The sequence below is a fragment of the Lissotriton helveticus genome, chromosome 11 (assembly GCF_964261635.1).
Source record: "Lissotriton helveticus chromosome 11, aLisHel1.1, whole genome shotgun sequence".
Classification (NCBI taxonomy): domain Eukaryota; kingdom Metazoa; phylum Chordata; class Amphibia; order Caudata; family Salamandridae; genus Lissotriton; species Lissotriton helveticus.
The window spans coordinates 1,149,357,792-1,149,376,339 of NC_136072.1; the positions used below are offsets into that span (position 1 = coordinate 1,149,357,792).

General features: G+C 45.0%; 1 protein-coding gene across 1 annotated transcript in view; it reads right to left on the minus strand.

The window, feature by feature from the left end:
* Window positions 1-408: 408 nt before the first annotated feature.
* LOC144792749 (catechol O-methyltransferase-like) overlaps window positions 409-18,548 on the minus strand; it is a 114,716-nt gene continuing 96,576 nt past the window's right edge. Inside the window, exons 5-6 of the mRNA XM_078667928.1 lie at window positions 763-3,533; window positions 409-614 (exon numbers count right to left, since the gene is read on the minus strand). Of these exons, the coding sequence (XP_078524054.1) occupies window positions 3,354-3,533 (180 nt within the window). The 3' untranslated portion in view covers window positions 409-614; window positions 763-3,353. The remainder of the gene's footprint in view (window positions 615-762; window positions 3,534-18,548) is intronic.

The window sequence follows — 18,548 nt, forward strand, 5'->3', positions numbered from 1 at the left end:
TGTTTTGCTGAGCTTTGCGTAGCACGACGACGCAAATTCCACCCACCCCAAGAATTATATTTTGCATTTGAACTGCAAAACAACAGTATGTTGCACAATCAAAATAAAAACTGCATTCAAAGATGTGATATGTCAAAATTTCTAAGATTTATTGAAATGTTTTATTTTCCACAATTTTCCCTTTGGTCCATCAGCGGTTCACATAGATACACATAATCTATTTACAAAGTACTTAATATTGTAGTATAGTAGCATCGAAACTCTTTGTTGTCCTCTCCTGGGAAAGCAATAAGCTCTATTGAGTTTTGTAAAGCAAACTTACTGCAGAACCCAAAGGCCCCAGGGAACATTACCTATATTTCCACTAAGTATTCAATGGGGACGCAGTCCACTTGAGTAATTTAAATGGATATCCCATGTGTGGCGCTCACTTGCAAAACACATCTTAGCTTTAAGATTGAATATCACAGATTGCAATATATTGATCAAAGGGTGCGTATCATTATTGCTAAAAATTAGACGCGTCATTAGAGGAACATGATAACAAGGAAATCCTGGGTCTAAGTTTCAATCTGTTATTGGGACAATACACTGGGCCCATCTCTTGACTGTTTCTTTAACCCATTCACCGCAGGGCGAATTCCGCAGCGGTGCGGGTGATTTATGACTGGGTGTGGTTCGGAGGGCCCCGGCTGTCCTCCGCACACGCCTCCGCACACGCCCACCGTGACGTCGGCTGGCCGGGGGCCGTCCGACGCACACAAGGGGTTAAGGCTGTTCACAAACATTGGGACGCGTTATTTGGGAGTGTTAACTATATAGATGTCAAAGAAAAACAGACATATCTGTATACAACCAGATAGTTTTAACTACAGCCTGAGGCACTGATTTTTGTACAATCGTGGATAAATGGAATGTTGTGGTTTTTATAGACTGTGGTCTTGATGTACCAAACACTTTTGTGGTGGTAAACCCTGTGATTAGTAAAATCACATGGTGTGCTTTGTGACGTACTAAACCCCCTTTACAAATGAGAAAGTCCTTTCCAACTCACAAAAGAGATTTTGCCGCTGATTACGAATCACAATTCGGGGAGGGCTTAAAAGGAGCTAACCTCATAATTGTGATCTGGAATGTCATGTATTAATGGTTTGCAACTGAAAATACATTCAGAAACCACCCATTAGTTACCGACCCCTGAGTTGGGGTAACTGAAGTGCAAGCTCGCTTTTGTGTGCCGCGCTGGGGTCATTGGGTGGTCAGTAAACTCATGTTTGTTAAAAGGTGCACCTGCTCTTAATTGACACACGCTACTTTACGGAAACAAGCATTTGCAATGCAATAGGTCTCGCATTTGCGAGAGTTTAAGCTATTGGCATTGCAACTGACAATGCCTTTTATTTATGTGTTTTGATAATTAACACATATATGAAAGGCATTGTCATTTACAATGCCAATAGCTCAAACTCTTGTAAATGCGAGACCTTTTTCATTTCAAAGAAGTGGCCGCATTGTCCAAGGCTGCTCGGAAAGTAAAAGCACTCATGGGGTGCTGAATGTTGGCGGAAAGCATGTCGTGCCTGCAGTAGGAGAAACTCAAAAAAAATAGTGCTTACAGACTTAAAAAGGCGCTACTGTGAAACAGCCAAAGTAAAAGGGCCAGCCCTAAAGGGAGGTTGCAAATGAAGACAAGGAAGTACAAAGGAGGGACTAACAAGCCTATTAATGAATCAGAGGTCAGCATTTATGAAGGACAATGACACCAGCCAATGACAAATATGGACGGAGAGTGGGCGGGGCTCCTATTCCATACTACAGTACAGCATGCCGCAGAGCAGCGCAGGCGCTGTCCAGGCTCGACCTAAAAAGGGGTTTCCATTTAGGAATGTAACTGTAGGTCTGGAGGTCTTCTGTACCCTTCAGACCACCATCCCTATGTCCCTTCCTATTCAAAAGGGGTTACAAAGAGCGACCTGCCTAACTATTATGGATCAGTCGAGTGGCTTTACACACTCCTATGAATGGACAATATCTGATACAGCCTCTGTGTACATAAGCTACATCGCAAAGTGCATACCTGTTCGCAAATCAGTGGGTGACCATTCACACATACAGGATTGCAAACAGATATTACTATGTTGGGTTATTTCTTCAGGAGATTCTGAAAATAACGTTTATAAATGGACATATTATAAAGGTTATAAAAAAATGTAATTTAAGGCTGCCACAACATTGTGAATGTTTATGTGAAAACATATCCAATAGAAATATTTGAACTTTGTAGTAAACGTGGCTTAACGCTGCCATTTAAATAAGGCACCCTTTCTCGCTGTACTTAGCGTGAAAGGGGAGGGCAATGGGTGTCGCAATGGGCGTTCCACTGCAACACATTTTGATTCTGCCCCCTATTTACAAGGGGAGCATAAATACGATGCAGCACCAAAATTAAGACCAGGAAAAACTTGGTCTTAAACAGGCGAAACAAGGAGGAATGCTTTACTTCTCCTCATTTTTGGTGTTTCCATATGGCTGCTTTGTGCAGCGCACACAGAAACAAACGCCACATCCGACTTCTGATATCAGTACCCGGAAATTCCATGAACCATTCCCCAGTTTTTATACCCTTGTTCTATAAGGCATGCACTTAGCCTAAGACCCCAATGCTGACAAAATGTCTATCGACCAACCCCCTTTTATGGATAGCGCTATACTGTGATGTGGGATGTAACATGCAATCCAAATGAATGTATCCTTTCTTCGCTATTTGTCATTGTAAACTATAAATGCCAATAAAAAGAAACAGCAAATTGCCATTGATTGTTTATGTGCTGGAAAGTGACCCTTTCCGCACATAAACAATCCCAAACAAATGACCGGTTGCAACTTCTATGTGTGCTGCATTAAGAGCACACATCGAAGTTTCAAAACACCATGACTGTTTATGTGCAGGAAGGTCTCCCTGCACATAAACAATAATTTCCCCCAACGCAGACACCCTTGTACTATGGTGCAAAGGAGCCTGCGTTGGCGCTAGGCAGCTGAACTCCACGCCAGCGCTAGGGGAAACGCAGGGGTGTGCCGCATTCTTGTGAGTACGGCGCATCCATGCATTTTCAGCTGGGAGAAGCAATGTTTGCTTAACGCCACGCTCCGCCATTCCCTTGTAAATATGCCCTTTATTGTATACATACATTATAATCATGATGATTCAAGAAAGCCTTGGAATGAAAGCATAAAAACCTCCCTGTGCTGTGGAGACTTAAATCAATCTCAGCCTCTCACAATAACAGCAGCAATGGATGACTGAGCAGGCCTGACCTCCTGCAGCCAATCACTGTGGAGCAAAGGCCACGTCAGCCTCTGTACACCGCCTTTTCCAGAGCATCCTCCTTCTTCGAGTACTGCAGATGTGTTGGGAAGTTTGTGCAGTCGTACCGCCCACTGTTCCGAACATACTCCAGGAATTCAGGGGCCCCAGGATACACAACATTATCTGCCAGCAGGACAGAGCCCTTCCGCAGCAAGCCACATTCCTGATAAAGAAGAAATGGGACAGTTACACCGGGCAGGATTGTAGTTAGTTATTTCTGTTGTGCATTTCAATAACTTGATGCAGTGGTTGTGTGGAAACTAAGGGTGAGGGGGAAAGAATCCCAGGGGGCTGGCTGCCTTTCAAAAACCCTGACGGTATGCATCGCCCACATGGGCTGTAAGCATATACAGTGCACTAAATCCGGTCAAAGAGATTTTATTTAGCAATGATGGACATTAATTAACATTTCATAGTATTTATAAAGTACATTAATAATATGAAGCTTTGTGGAACTTCAACTTGCTGAAATATGATGTGTGAAATAAATTGATGATGTTGGAGAGAATATTTCTTTCATCTCAGTCCATGACCATTATTTTTTTTATGTTTTTAACTGATTGCTTTAAAAACAGAGGGAGATATTCTTAAGAACGTGTGAAAACTACCGCTAAAATAGCTTAACGCAACTCTTCACATCGCAGTCTATTGCGCAAAAATAACATTGTGGTAACGCGGCATTCCCAAGCCGGAGGCACCATGCGATAAGCTCACGATAATGCGTTAAAAGTCTGCGACAAAGTCTACGGGCCACCGCCAAAATGCGAAACACAAACGCAAAAAAAGCTGAGATGATGCCAAGCGCGATAAAAAAATCAGCAAAAACCAGCCACAGGCCTGCAATCCCACGCATCATGTGGGAAAATGCACATTAAAAGCAATAAAAAAACACACCAGAACCAAATCAAACTGCGTAGCACTATGGATGCACCCGGACCGAGTGCAAAGGACAACCCGAACCCCACAAGCCCCATGGAGATCTAGCCTGGAATCCCGTGCACGGGAACGGGCAAGGAGAAGAGAAAGACTGAGTTTAGACCGCAGGAAGACGGGATCATCGTCACAGAGGTGATCGAACACTACCAACAACTGTCCGTCAACTCCACTGCCACATTGGCAACACAAACGGAAATATGGCAGTCCATCGTCACCAATGTGAACGCAGTCGGAGTGTCGAGGAGGTCAAGAGGCGCTGGCATGAAGTGCACAGCCAAACCAAGGAGAAACTTGCTGCCAACAGGAAGGCAGCAAATGCGACTGGAGGTGGGACTCCTGTGCCACAGGATGAGCTGGAGCAAATGGTGGCCACAGTCATCAGTGCGGAGAAGGTGCAAGGAGTTGGGGGTCTGGATCCACCTCGACATTACCTGACCCAACAGCAACAGGGTAACGACCAGGGACTTGGGGGACGGAGGAAGATGGGTATAATGGCACAACTGCACAATCAAGCGCAGTACACTGCACACCCACAATGAGTATGGAACACGTCCCTGAAACCCTTGGCACACTGCAGCACACATAGAAACACCAAGTAGGCCCCCGTCCACAATGTGCACAAATGGGCCCCCCTCCATATCACAATGCCACAACCTACCCATGCACATGCTGAATCCAGAAAACTAGCGGCAATGAGCCACACGGACCATGCAAGTGGCTGCACTCACAATACATGACATGGTGCACACTATGACACATCCACGTGCACCTACAACCCATGACGTCAAAAACTCATCAGCAGACAAACAATGCTTGAGTACCAAAGTGTCCAAGAGCACAAATGACCCAAGTCGCAAACATCACAGCACCCGAAGAGCACACAAGTCAAAGGCACACCGACTCAAAGGGATAAGGGGATGCTAAATCAGAGCTGCAGGGCAGACTCGCCAACAATGCAGCACACACACATAGCAATCACAGTACATCAACAACGACAATGTGGTACAAAGTGCAATACTTACACCACAGGACAGAGGGCACAACTGGTGCCGCTCGTGCGTAGTAACCGGCCAATCACATCTGGCATTGCATGGCACCGTGACATGAGAATGTACGAATACAACCTCACATCTGTCATGTAGTCAAAATGTACACTGTCTGCCATCAAATAGCCAGCTCCTCCAAAACAGTCACAATGTACATTGTCATGCAGTCTGTATGTAAACATCTACAATGCGTCACCATACATGGAACACACTGTTAACCTGCATCTCCCTGTTACATTGCAGAGGGACAATCAACACCTCCTGCCGAGCAGACCACACATTTCTACAGTGATGATGAAGAGGACACCCTGCACATTTGCCCAGACACCCTCCAACGGCTTGTGGGCAGCATCTGCACCCCATCCCCAGGAGCAGGGCAGCCCAGCTGCATCGACGTGACCCCACCCCCTGTACAGACAACACAGCAGGAAGCACACACCACCATGGCTGCCCCCAAGTCCCCCCGAACAACACATGGAATTCCAACACTGGGTGTTAGCGGGCCAGGTGGAGTTGGCAGATCATCTGCGGGTGGGTTTCGAGCTCGTGGCAGACAAACTCGGTGCCATACGTGGGTGTCGGAGTCCCATCATGGACAACGTACAGTCCCTAAAGGACACCCCGTCTGCACCATGCTCACCGACAATCCTTGGCTGACCTCGCCGGGGCCATTACCCGGATACAAGAACTGTTGAGTCAGACAGGCTCCAGCGATGACAGCACGGAGTTTGCACAGATGCGGAGGACACTGGAGACCATGGAGCAGATGCAGACTGGAAGGATGGCTGCCACGGCTGAACACCAGCGAGATGTAGCTGGGATCTTCCAGGCCTTGCAGATCCTCATCTTGCCATTGCTGCCAATGAGCCTGTCTCAGATAACTACTGCTGGAACTTCGACACACACATCTCCGCCCCCTGATGTGTCATTGGCACACAGTGATGCAGCCCTATCACCTTTGCACCCTGATGTGTCAGTGGCCCACAGTGATGCTGCCATAACACCTCCACACACACCTGCCACACCAGACACAGAAGTCGTCTCAGAGGAGTAAGATGTGGAGGGTAATGACTTTGTGAGGAAGGAGGCAGTAGCATCTTTACCCGTCACATGGCCTGTCCCTGCCTGGTTCAGACCTATGCATCATGCCCTGAACAACACCTCCCACTGTCCCCCAGAACACTCTGCGACATTCAACTGGACCCCAACATGGACTGTCGTATCTGCTCCTGAACCCATCACACAGAAATCCGGTTGTGGACTGAATTCCTCGTCCTGATTAACTTTGCATTCCCCCAAGGACTCTGGTTAGCCCACCACTAGGCAACCATGTCTTGTGGGCTTGTACTGGCCATGTAACCCTCTGGCTCAGAGACTCCCCAGAATGTGAATAAAACATTCCAAAACATACAGATGTGTTATGTCTATGTTCACTCACATGTACAAGCATGGATGAATGTAGGGACATTGATTGCACTGAAAGGTACACCCTGGTGAATGTCATCAATGCGCAAGCTTGAACCTGACCCACATGGCCAATTAGATTAATGCGAAGGTGTGAGCTAGCTGTGGCCTCATTCCACATGAACAACAATCTCGTATCCCCCAACGTAGCCCCACGTCCATTTATCATATAAGGCTGTGTGTTCAAATGTCAGAATAGGTAGCCTGCCTAAAGTAGTGTCCCCCATCACATTTGGCTAAAGTACATCTCTTTGCATGACGTACTCACACACATCAGTGGACACAGCCTGTTTTAATGGATCATATTGATCCACATGGCAAGAAGTTGGACAACATGCTCACATTGCTCAAGACACGTAAGGGCACAGGTCTACCAGCAACTATCCCAAACACAATGTGAGGCTCACAGTGGCTGAGCTGTCAATAGGGATTCACAACCTATGTCCCAGAGGCAGTCTGTTCCTTCCTGTGTACGGACAATGCTGATTGAGGCACACAATGTCTCAAACTAATCAACACTCATCACAGTTGTACACTGGTGAAGTTGCGTAGACTTTATTGGCATGTGCCGGTCAGTACGGGCAGGTGATAGGACACAACAGGCAGACAGATGCTTAAGATAATCACAGGCAGAATGGGAACGTGTCGAGGTGCAAGGAATGGGGTGGCAACAATGGACACATATCCTTATGGTTGGCAACAGTATCAGCCCACCTTGCCTTGTGATATTTGGTGTCTGCTCATTGCCCCATGGCAGAGGGCATGACTTATAGCCCATGATATCTGCATGGAGCTGTGCCACCGGACTGCGCCGGCTGTGTGCTCTGCTGACAGTGAGCAGGTGAAAGGGACCAACAAGGTCATATGTCGTGCTACATTGCCATGTGTGTTGTCTCCCTCCAGCAGTGTCAGATTTATGAACGTTGCCAAGCGATGCTGTGCAGCTCTGCCATTGGGGCTGCAGAACCTTGCACAGGTGTGTGACAACACGCGTTGGTGCACGCACATGCATTCTGAGTCCAATCGAATGCAGATATGTCCACTGTTGTTCTGGATTATGTGACCATTCCTCCATGATGCAGCACGGTGTTGTGACCTGTGCTCTGGGTGTCAGTCAGTTGTGGCTGCAGGAAGGTAGTTATTTGTCCATGAATGTGAGCGCTGCTTCGTAGGCAATCAGTTCCAGAAGTATGTCGTTCTCGAATTCAAAGAACACGGGGGAGAGCCAATCCATTAACTGGTCCAGACAGATGTGCTCCAACCACGCTGTTTCACCAATCCGCAACACAGCCCAATAGGGGCGCACTTCGATGTGGTCACTCCACACAATGACTTGTGCAATCTCCCATCCACTGCTGCCGGCACAGACACCACATATCAAGACATCCCATGCCTGGGTGTCCCGGTTGCACTCCTGTTCGTGGACCAACAGGGGGTACACACACAAGTCATAATCCATTTCAGCTACCGATGTGTTGGATAGGCAGACCTCCATGGGCCACTCAAATGTGCATGATCGACAGTGGACCCATGGCTGGATGCATGTGACGTACGCAAGCCGCAAACTCAGACGGTAACTGATTTGCAAAACTGCCATTGGCAGAGCTCCCAACAGATGCAGCATTTGTGCACAGTACAGTTCCACGTGACTGGGGTTGTGCATGTGCCTAGGATTGCCTGCCATTGCATTTGTTGGTCTCGTACCACCGGCGCTCCTCAGACCGGCGGCAGTTCTGTGGACGATCTGCCACAGCTCCAAGCAATGAGTCATATGTGTGTTCGATGTTTGGACGTATGGGTTGTCTTATTTACAGATGTGTTGGGGCCATGTCATGCAGGTGTAGCTCGAGCAGGGACAAGTGTGTGTGGGGTGTGGACTCGTTTCTCTTTCATTAGCTCAGTTTGTGGTGTGGTAGTCGCCAGAGTTGGTATGGTATCTCACTCAGGGGGTGCCGGGCGCATTGGAGACCAAGGTCGGTGGTTAAGATGTCCTTCCGCCTTGTGTATTGAGACAATTGAGCTTTCATGCCTAATTTTAGTCTGACTACTGCTTACATTTCTGAAATGTGATGTGGCCTTCGCGCTGAAATTGTTTCCAGGCATTAGATTTTGGGTGCACCAATTGCGAGACACGCGCAACAGTAGGGCCGATTGTCCTTGCGGTCCTTGTTTTTTTTTTGTTTTTTTTCTCTCTCTCTCGCTCTCCTTTGATGAGTGCATTTTGTTTGGACTCTCAATGGTGAATGGTTGATTCTGCTTTTTCTGTGCTCACATGACTGTTCGTTGTTGTGATTCTGGGGCATCAGGTGAAGGATTCTGTACATGATTTTGTGACGTTGATGTGCAATCTCTTGGTCCCGGGAGGGTGGGGAGTGCCCGGGGTGGGGATCTGGGGGATGGGGGGTGATACGGGGGTGGGTGGCAGTGGGTGTTGTGGCCCTCTTGTGGCTCCGTGCTGCATGATGAGTGGCTCCATGGCATCTGTTGGTCTAAAGGTGTGGCTATGGTCTGCACTCCCTTGTCTGGTGCCGGTTGTCGTCCAACTTTGCACCAGGTCAGAGCAGGTGTTTCTTTCCTGCTGCTGACGCACCTTATCGCATGTTTTGTGTTTTTATCTCCAATCTGGCTGGTTGTTGAGAATCTTGAGGTGTGGTGTTTTTGCAGCTTTTTGCTCGGGGAAAGCTTGCTCTAAATCTTGTTAGCGATAGTTGCTATGGTCATCCGTGGCGATGTTTTTTGAGGATGCTATCGCTGGAAAACTGGTGGTACAGGCTGTTAGCAACGGCTAGCGAATGGGGCGGTATTTTTATCGCGACTTTGGCTGCGCTAAGGAGCTGATAAATCGGCGATAGCTCCTTGAGAATATGCCCCATAGTTGTAGTGTAGGGTTTCACACGGAAGGAAGTAAGTAGTCAGGAAAGGAAGATTAGATAGCCAGACAAAGAATTAATCTAGTCCTTTCTTTTCATGGACCCACGACAACCAAGTTCCCGTCCACCTCCAGAGCAGCAGGCAACTGCCCGACTGGTCCGATCACGAGCCAGACGGTCACTCGGTCATTCAGCATTCCAAACAGTATGCATGGAACATTAAAACATTTAAAAAGAAACTTCAGACACTGCATGAATACCAAAGAAGAATAAATAACCGTTGGCAAGTACAACCAATACTTGCCCATACCACAATGGTGGTTGCCAGGCTTTAATTGTGATGAAGGCTTGTGAGAGCTGAAATGCGTCGACTGAACCAAAAGTATAAAACATCACTGTTAGCAGCTGTTTGAGAGCTACATTTTCATTTTACCAAGATGGTAAAAAGTCAACTTTTTATCATTTATTATTATCCAAACGGAAAAATCATTATCAAACGTATATCTCTTGTTTGAAGATGCATTTTCAGGGATAAGAAAATAATTTAAGGGGGGCCGGGGGGGCAAAAGAAATGAAAGCGACCATGGTGAAAAGGGAACACATAGAGAGGGTAAGACAGACAGAAGCAATGAAAGTAGGAGTAATACATATATAAAGGAAAAAAATCCAAAGAGAGATAACAAAGGGAATTGAAGGAGAATGTAAAAATCTGGCAGAAAAAAATGATGAGAAAGGTGAGGAAATGGGACTGAAGGATTGAGAGGTGGGCCAGAAGAGAGAAACCAACAGAGCAGGATTCAGGTGGTGTAAGAGGGTTACGGAGAAGGATATACAGCGAAACACTGACTATGTTAGCAAAGTCTTAACCGGATGAGTAGAGAAACCAAAGATGAACATGAGAAGACAGTGCTACATATGTGAAGATTGTAAGTGAAAAGGAGAGGTGTGATGGAGCTTAAGTGGGATATATAGAAAATTAGAAGAGAGAGGGGTAAGTGGAAAAGGGGGACATATAAGAATGGAAGGTGGAAACGTCAAGAACAATGAGATAATGAGAAAGGAAGTGCTGAGAGATACCAGAAGAGGTGGGGTAAAAGAATAAAAGAGGTGGGTCGACTGAGAAAAATGTAAGAAGATTAGCGAGGGTTAGATTTAAAAAATCTTAATGGTAAAAAATACAGACGGGAAGAATTGAGGGTATTGGAAGATATACAGATGAGAGAAAAATGGGGGAGAATGAAGAAGGTGGAGAATAACAAGCAGAGGAGCGAATCTAAGCTGCATTATACATAGGTGAGAGGAGGACAGAGATAGGGATGAGAGAATGAGAGCAATAGGTTTGGGGTAAGAGACAACCTGGGATAAGTAAAGTGATCGAATAAGAGGTGTAGGTGTGAGAACCTCTGGAGAAATAGAGGTGAAAATTGGTCTTGTATGAAGAAATGTAAAAAATAGGAATTCACTCTTCTTACAAGCAATAAATGGACTTCAGGTTTACTCATATTTGTGTGTCCCAACATCTTTTCAAACAGGCATGCTGTGTTTTTGCACAATTCAGGAGCAATCAGGTGTTATAAAAGTTAGTTGAACACCTCTGTATGTTCTCTGGGTCCAGGTTACTCCTGTATGTTCTTCTGTCATTGTTATAAATCATGTCCAATGACTGTTAAGGGACTGTGGCGACATGGATGAACCTGAATTGGCAGTGTATCCATTATTGGGGTGGTGTGCAGCCTATTAATTTGGCAATATCTTTAACTGGAGAGGTGCTCTGCTGCCTGAACCTGCAGGATCTGCGATGTAAGGGTAATCTAGCTCAATGTAAGGGTAATCCATGGCAGTTTAAGGGTAATCTATGTTGATGTACGGGTAATCTATGGCAATGTAAGGGAAACCTATGTATTGTATTGTAATTGCATTTATATAGCGCTTACTACCTCTGACGAGGTGTCAAAGTGCTTTTTCAGCAAGTAGCACGCTACTCAGGAACCCATAAAGGATTAGTGTTGAGTTAGTATAGTGAAATATGAAAGTAATTTGAGTGGTGGATATGTTAGTCAGTTTTTTGGCTTGAGAAGGTAGCGGAGGGATAGAAGAGGGAAGAAGGTTTGCCTTTATATAGCGCTTGCTACCCCTGATGAGGTGTTGAAGCCTTCGGCGAGTAGCACGCTACTCCAGAACCCATAAAGGATTAGTGTTGAGTTAATATGTGAAATATGAAATTTATTTGAGTGGTGGACATGTTAGTCTGTTATTTGGATTAAAAAGGATAGTGGAGGGATGTTTTGGAGCTCATATCAGTAGGAGGCGGCTTAGGATGAGTAAAAAAAGGGAGGTGGAAGTGGAAGAGTCAGAGGGAAGGGTTTAGAAAGTCAGTGTAAGAGTAGCAGTGTAAGGGTAATCTAGGTGAATATTCTGGTGGACCCTTAACTTGTTCCAAGTTCTAGGAGTTCCCCTTCAGATAGATCTTCAAAACCTAGTGATTGCAAACTGCATACCTGAACTTTATTTTGTAAAAAAGCAATGCCAGGGCCCAGTTCTCTCAAAATGTTCTTGAGTAGGAATCCCCCCAAACCCTAATCTCTTATAATTAATCTTAATCACTCACTCATTGCAAAACAGGAGTGGCATTAACGGCTTACAATGCACATTTGTTCACCTCTAGGCACTCGCAAATTTGGCAGACACATAATCCTGAGGCACTAATAGGTATTTGAATTGCAAGGATCACACAGTTAGGTGAAGGGGGAGCTGGCACTTGAATCCAAGTCTCCTGGGCTATTTAGCTACGAGTCCTATCTCGTTCAAAATCCAAACTATTTTTTTTAACAGAATCACGTTAGTGACTCGACACTCGTTGTTCCAAAAAACAAAATACATGTTGAGGAAACGCCACATCAGGACGAGGACAACACACTTTTTTGTCACGGTTGAAGATAGCGAAGAATATGTTTTAATCTTCGCTTCGGGGCATTTATTTCATTTGCATTTCCTTATGCTCGACACAGTAAATTGCAAAGAACATTTTTTTAAGACATCCTCACATTTGAGCTTTTGTGAAGTCAGGGACACACTGTCAAACCCTGAGCCCCTGTTTTGTAAATCAATCACCTGGAGAGGTTTTCGGTGTGTTCTGATGTCTGCTTGTTCGTCTCTCGTGGTTACCTGCTTTCTCTTTTGAGCAACTTGTATCATGGACCATAAATCCATGTTGAGGGGTTTTTGGCTTAAGGAAATTAACTGCACATAGTCGATGACATATGGGTGCCCCCCTCACCATACATTGCAGGCGCCCCCCCCCCCCCCCGGGACTTTGTTACTCCACTGTTCCTGGGCACCTGAGCGGTCCAATTGTATACTCCAGGGTATGAAAGGTGAGCACAAGATTAAAAAATGTATACAAGCAGCAAACATTTCTGACAGATGCATGGATTCCGATTCTTTTCACAATCTGTGACAGAAATATGCCTGGTTAGTAAAACAGGAAACAATGCCTTCTGTTTCTTACATTCATTCATTCATTCATTCATTCGTTCATCCCAACCCCAGTTTTGATGACTAGACGGCAGTAGCAACAAGAGAATCATTGTGTGTTGCAATCAGCAAGCCTTGGCACCAGTTTCCTGCAAAACAGGACTGGTTGTGGGAAATACAGCCCTATTGTTACACTCTTGCATCATCCGGGGCTGCCTGTAGCTTGCCAAATGTTGGGGTCACAGAGCATGGGGGGTCACATTGAGTAGTGAGTAACGCCTCTCTTCATTCCAGTTAGCAGAGCCCTGCATGCAGGCCTTATTTTGAATTAATTGACTCGCCTGTCTCTCCGTTTTGAAGTTCTCACTCCAGCTAATCACTCATAATCATTCATATTTCCTGGACCAGAAATCTATTTTCCACTGGGTGTGCCTTTCTTCCTGTGACTCATGCTGCGTGACTGTGTTTATTCTTTGAGGGCCGGTCACATTTCGCAACCACAGAAACTGGCAGCTGTGCATATTGTATGGAGTCTGGAAAAATGGTTTTGTCGATCTGGTGACTGCACCACATCGGCCTCGAACACAGGGAGGCGCCACAGCTGTGGTTGACCCAGGGGAACTATGCGATTCACTGAATCATTTCACAGAGTAAAGAACATGTCCGGGCATTCTCACCCCTTTCTTTCACTCTGTAAGGAAAATCACCCAATGAGCGAATCTCTTCTATTTCACGGTATGACGTCATAGAAGGAAGAACACGCCTAGACTGGCTCACCCCCCTCTTTCACTCTGTGGTTGCAGCAAGGAAAATCACCCAATGAGCGAATCCCTTCTATTTCACGGTATGACGTCATAGAAGAAACAACACGCCCAAACATTCTCACCCATAGTATTTCACATTAACACCTGCGGGATTAAGTGGCTTTCCCAGATGTTCGCACCAGATGTTACACTTTCATTTCATTGAATGTAGAACTTGGCTTCATCGAACAAGGTATCATTGACAAATAAAATCAAAGGATTCAGTGTGATACACTCCATGTCACAAAATAAAATACAATAATTAGAAAAACATATTTAATAAAGACCCTGTGAACAAAGATGAATATATAAGATGTTTAAGCGCTATAGTAGGAGAAGACATATACTTTGAGCAGTTTACTGGTTAAATATTTGTCTATGTAATCAAGGTCAAACAAGTGAGCACACTGAGTGGAACAAGGTAAGGGCCTGAAAAAGTGACCAAACCAAATGACAGAGACAGGCTGTTTATACAGTCATTTCGGAGTACAGCAATGTTTGTACAGCAATATCTGTAAAGCCGATGTCATTTAATTCACTGTCCTCCTCATTAAAATAATTTATAGTATTGTCTTGGCGGCAGTGTACTTTGAAAATGCTCAAGCAAAGTGTCTCCGCTTCCAGGCGAAGTAATCCACAGTAAACAATCTTCCTGAAGCATTGAATGTTTAGGGCCACAATGCACACTTTGATTGTATTTACTCTTCCCCTTTTTATGTGCAGCTTACAGTGCTAATGGGGACAGCCAAGCACTTAGGTTTCAGACACGTCTCTACTAAAAGCACCTAATAACGCTGGCCCCAATGATGAATCTACAGAAGTTTGCCAATATATTGGTCAATCTGCAATAGATCTTGAAAATGTGAGGGCAGAGGGAAGACATGTCAAGGCAGAACCATGGTTAAAGAAGATGGTCTTAACATTTGTTAAGTTCAAGAAAGGGTTTATTGAAAAGAATAATACGATCATAAAAACAATACTTCATATACGCAGTTATTTGTTAATACATAAATACATGAAGGTATAATAAAGAAGGTCTTAACATTTGTATGTCTTATTCACAACCCATTTTCGAGTTTTGCCAAAGACAACTGAAAAACCACATGGAGATTTTCCCCCCAAATTTGTCATGCACACAGAGGTTAAAATGTTTATCTGTGTGCATCTGTGATTTAAGTCAGTTCAGTGGTTTTGGAAATATTCACATTAGAAAGTTACCACTGTAGATGCCATGTTGAACTCGAACAATTATGCAGCGCATTATTTGTCAAACGTACCGCTTTGTGAATCCTAAAATCAGAAATATGGGTATTTTCACCCACCCTTTTAACTTTAGAGATCTTAAACCATTGCCTCATTAGGAATTGAAAATAAAGGGAGGCTGCCCAGCTTGGCAAAGAGACTTACACAAAACTATGGACAGGAGTAGCCATTGCTCACCCACCTCCTGGCATTTAATGGTGAATTAGAAAGGGTTAAAACAATAAGCTTCCGTCTTTCTCTTTTACTATTCCTGTGGCTGCGGAGTCCATTTCCAGGGGCAGGAGTCCACCAGTCCATGGCGCAAGGGCTGTGGTACAGTGTATACATGGCCCTTCCTTCCCCTGCCTGGGGACCATGGCTGTTTTCATCTGCTGGCAACCTCCCGACATGCTGAATTCTGCAGCACACATAAAAAGAGTAAAACGCCTCTCAGAATTGTTTTTGTGCAGGAAGTTTCCCCTTCCTGCACAAAACCAATCCTACTTACAACGCATGAGTCCTTGCATTGTGATGCAACGGTGCCTGCATTGACGCTAGGCAGGCAAAACGGCGCCAGGGCAAGGGGCAGACAGGAAAGGGCCATATTCTTTTAAAGAATGAGACACTAGCTCAGCCACAACCTTTTTATTGGATTGATTGTATCTACATGTTTTTTTAACTCATGATTATTTTTATGTATTGTATGGTTTGCACACTATTGTGATTAATAATCGATTTTATATGTATTTTTTTATAAAATATCTATTTCAATAATTATAGTAAAAATATTTTCCTGTACATGTTTTTGTTAGTTTGAAATGTTCTATTATCATATTGTTTATCGCACTGTATACTGTCTAGGAAGATACCCACATATTCGATATTCTTTTAAATACAGCACATTCGTGTCCTCTCCCTGTCACACTGTGCAGCAGGGTGCACGCGCTGCATGACTTTCTTATAAATATGCCCCTGTGTGTCTCCCGAGTGGTTGGGGCATATTGATGACACTGCGAGACCAGAGCAGCAGTTGTCAACTATACTGGTTCTTCATCACCCGTAGAAACATTAGGTAAATCAGGGCAGCTGCCCGCTATGCCAGCTTCCCACCATGCGCAAGAACAAATCAAGCTTCGCCGAGGATACACCCTCCAGACTAAAATAAGCACCAACAGGGACCTGCCCTCTCACATTGGACTGACAAAAAGCTTGATTTAGGTCTTCCCTCCACCACAAAGTAAAAGGAAATGGGAAAAAGACCTACATTCAAATGTTTCGCCACACGCCAGTAGACGCACAGCCTTTTCTCTACATGCATTCGGAATTTCGGTGAATGGCCGTCCACATGCTGAAACTGGCTCTGCGGCTGATGTGGTACTATTAAGGGATTTGAGGAAAAACACTGCCAGAGCATGTAAGTGCAATAACCTTTATTAGAACATTAAGATGTTGGGAGCTCCTTTGAAGACAGTGGAGTGCTCCCTGCGTCTAAGGCCGGGAAAGGCCCGCAGAGCAACATTTCAATGTTTTACAAAGGCCTCTCGGAGCTCGAGGGGATTTAAGCCCCCTCAGGCTTCGAGATGCCTTTGTTTTATTTGTTAGAACATTCTGCCGTCTAGGGGCAGAATGTTCTAATAACCTTATAGCCCTTCGTAACAGGGCTATACCAGCTATTAAAGTCCCATCCCCAGTTAAAGTCCCTCGCCTTCGGCTCTGGCCTTTAACACGGCAGCGGGCCTTTAATAGCCGGTATAGTCCCCTACGGCGGGCTATAATATATATCAATCTTGGCATTTTGTAGCATTCCACAGTGTCCTCTACCGGCCACTCTAGGGCAGTGGGCAACTAGGGCGACCAGCAGTAGGCGCAGTCAATGGTGGAGCATAGATGATATCTAAGTTTGCATCGCCATCTTCAACTAAACCACTGAGGCCACAAAAAGTGCTGTTTCCCATCTCTGTCCACTAATAGTGGAGAACAAGTCCTGCTTCTAAATCCCCCTCAAAGAGAAACTAGATGTTGAAAGTGTCACTACTGCCTTCCAGCTGCAATTAAAATCAAGTCCCTCAGTAAAAATTGGGAGGACTAAGGTGTGGCGTTTACCACACGTAGCAAACACCACTACCCAGGGATAGGTATTGAGCGCCTGTGGTAAATATCTCCTATACAAAGTTTTCAATGTAAAAATGAGGTATAACATGCAGAGTCATTTCTTAGCACAACAAATACTGCATTTTTTAAAACTTTTATCGTGATCTTTTCCTCCAAAACAATTTCAAAAGGTTTGACCTGCAGTAAACTCTGAGGGGAAAACTGGGAGGGTGTGATAACTAACTGTGAGGGTGTGATAATCATTACACAATTGGTAATTGTGATTCTTGGGGGCGATCGGAATTTAGCATTTAACTTGTATAAAGGGACAATAACTGCCGTGATATAATCTCCCCCTCTGTGTGTGTGTGTGTGCGTGCGGTGCGTTTGTGTGTGTGTGTGTGTGTATATTATTATTATTATTATCAAGGTCTCGGCCACCTGCACCACCATCATCAGGTGGCTGAGGAAGATCACATGGATGCTGCCTCCAGACACCCAGAAGTCAGTGGTCCAGGCCCTAGTGACATCGCGGCTGGACTACGGTAACGTACTCCTTCTGGGTGCCTGTAAGGAGGTCACCCGGAAGCTCCAAGTAGTTCAGAACATGGCTGCCCGTTTACTTTGTAACCTACCGAGAACAACCTCAGTCTCTTCTTCTCTGCGTAGCCTTCACTGGCTGCGCATAGAATCTAGGACCAAATTTAAAGCACTTTGCTTCATGCACCGTATCAAAGCTGGAAAAGCCCCCCAATATCTTTCTACTTTAGTCCAGCAATACTGTCCCTCTCGCACCCTTAGATCTTCCACTCACTGCAGATTCTCTGTTCCCCGCTTCAAGCGGGCCAGAGTCGGTGGACGCTCATTCTCCCACCTGGCACCTGCGCTCTGGAATTCGCTTCCCATCCCTCTGCGATCTGAAACATCTTATATCAAATTTCGCAAAGGTGTGAAAACCTGGTTGTTTTCTCTGTAACCGATTCCTTAAACTTCCGTTGTCCTCTTTTACTTCTGTTCTCTTAGCGCCGGGAAACCTACGGGTAGCTGAGCGCTCTACAAAATCAGATATAATAATAATAATAATATATATATATATATATATATATACTTATTGTCACCTAGAAACACACTTAAAATGCAGTTAGGTTTAGAATTAAAACCAAAAAAACACAGAAAATTGTAAGTTCTGGATAGGAGCATTAATCCAAAACTCGCACAACAGCTGGTAAACCATAATTCCCACACCAAATGT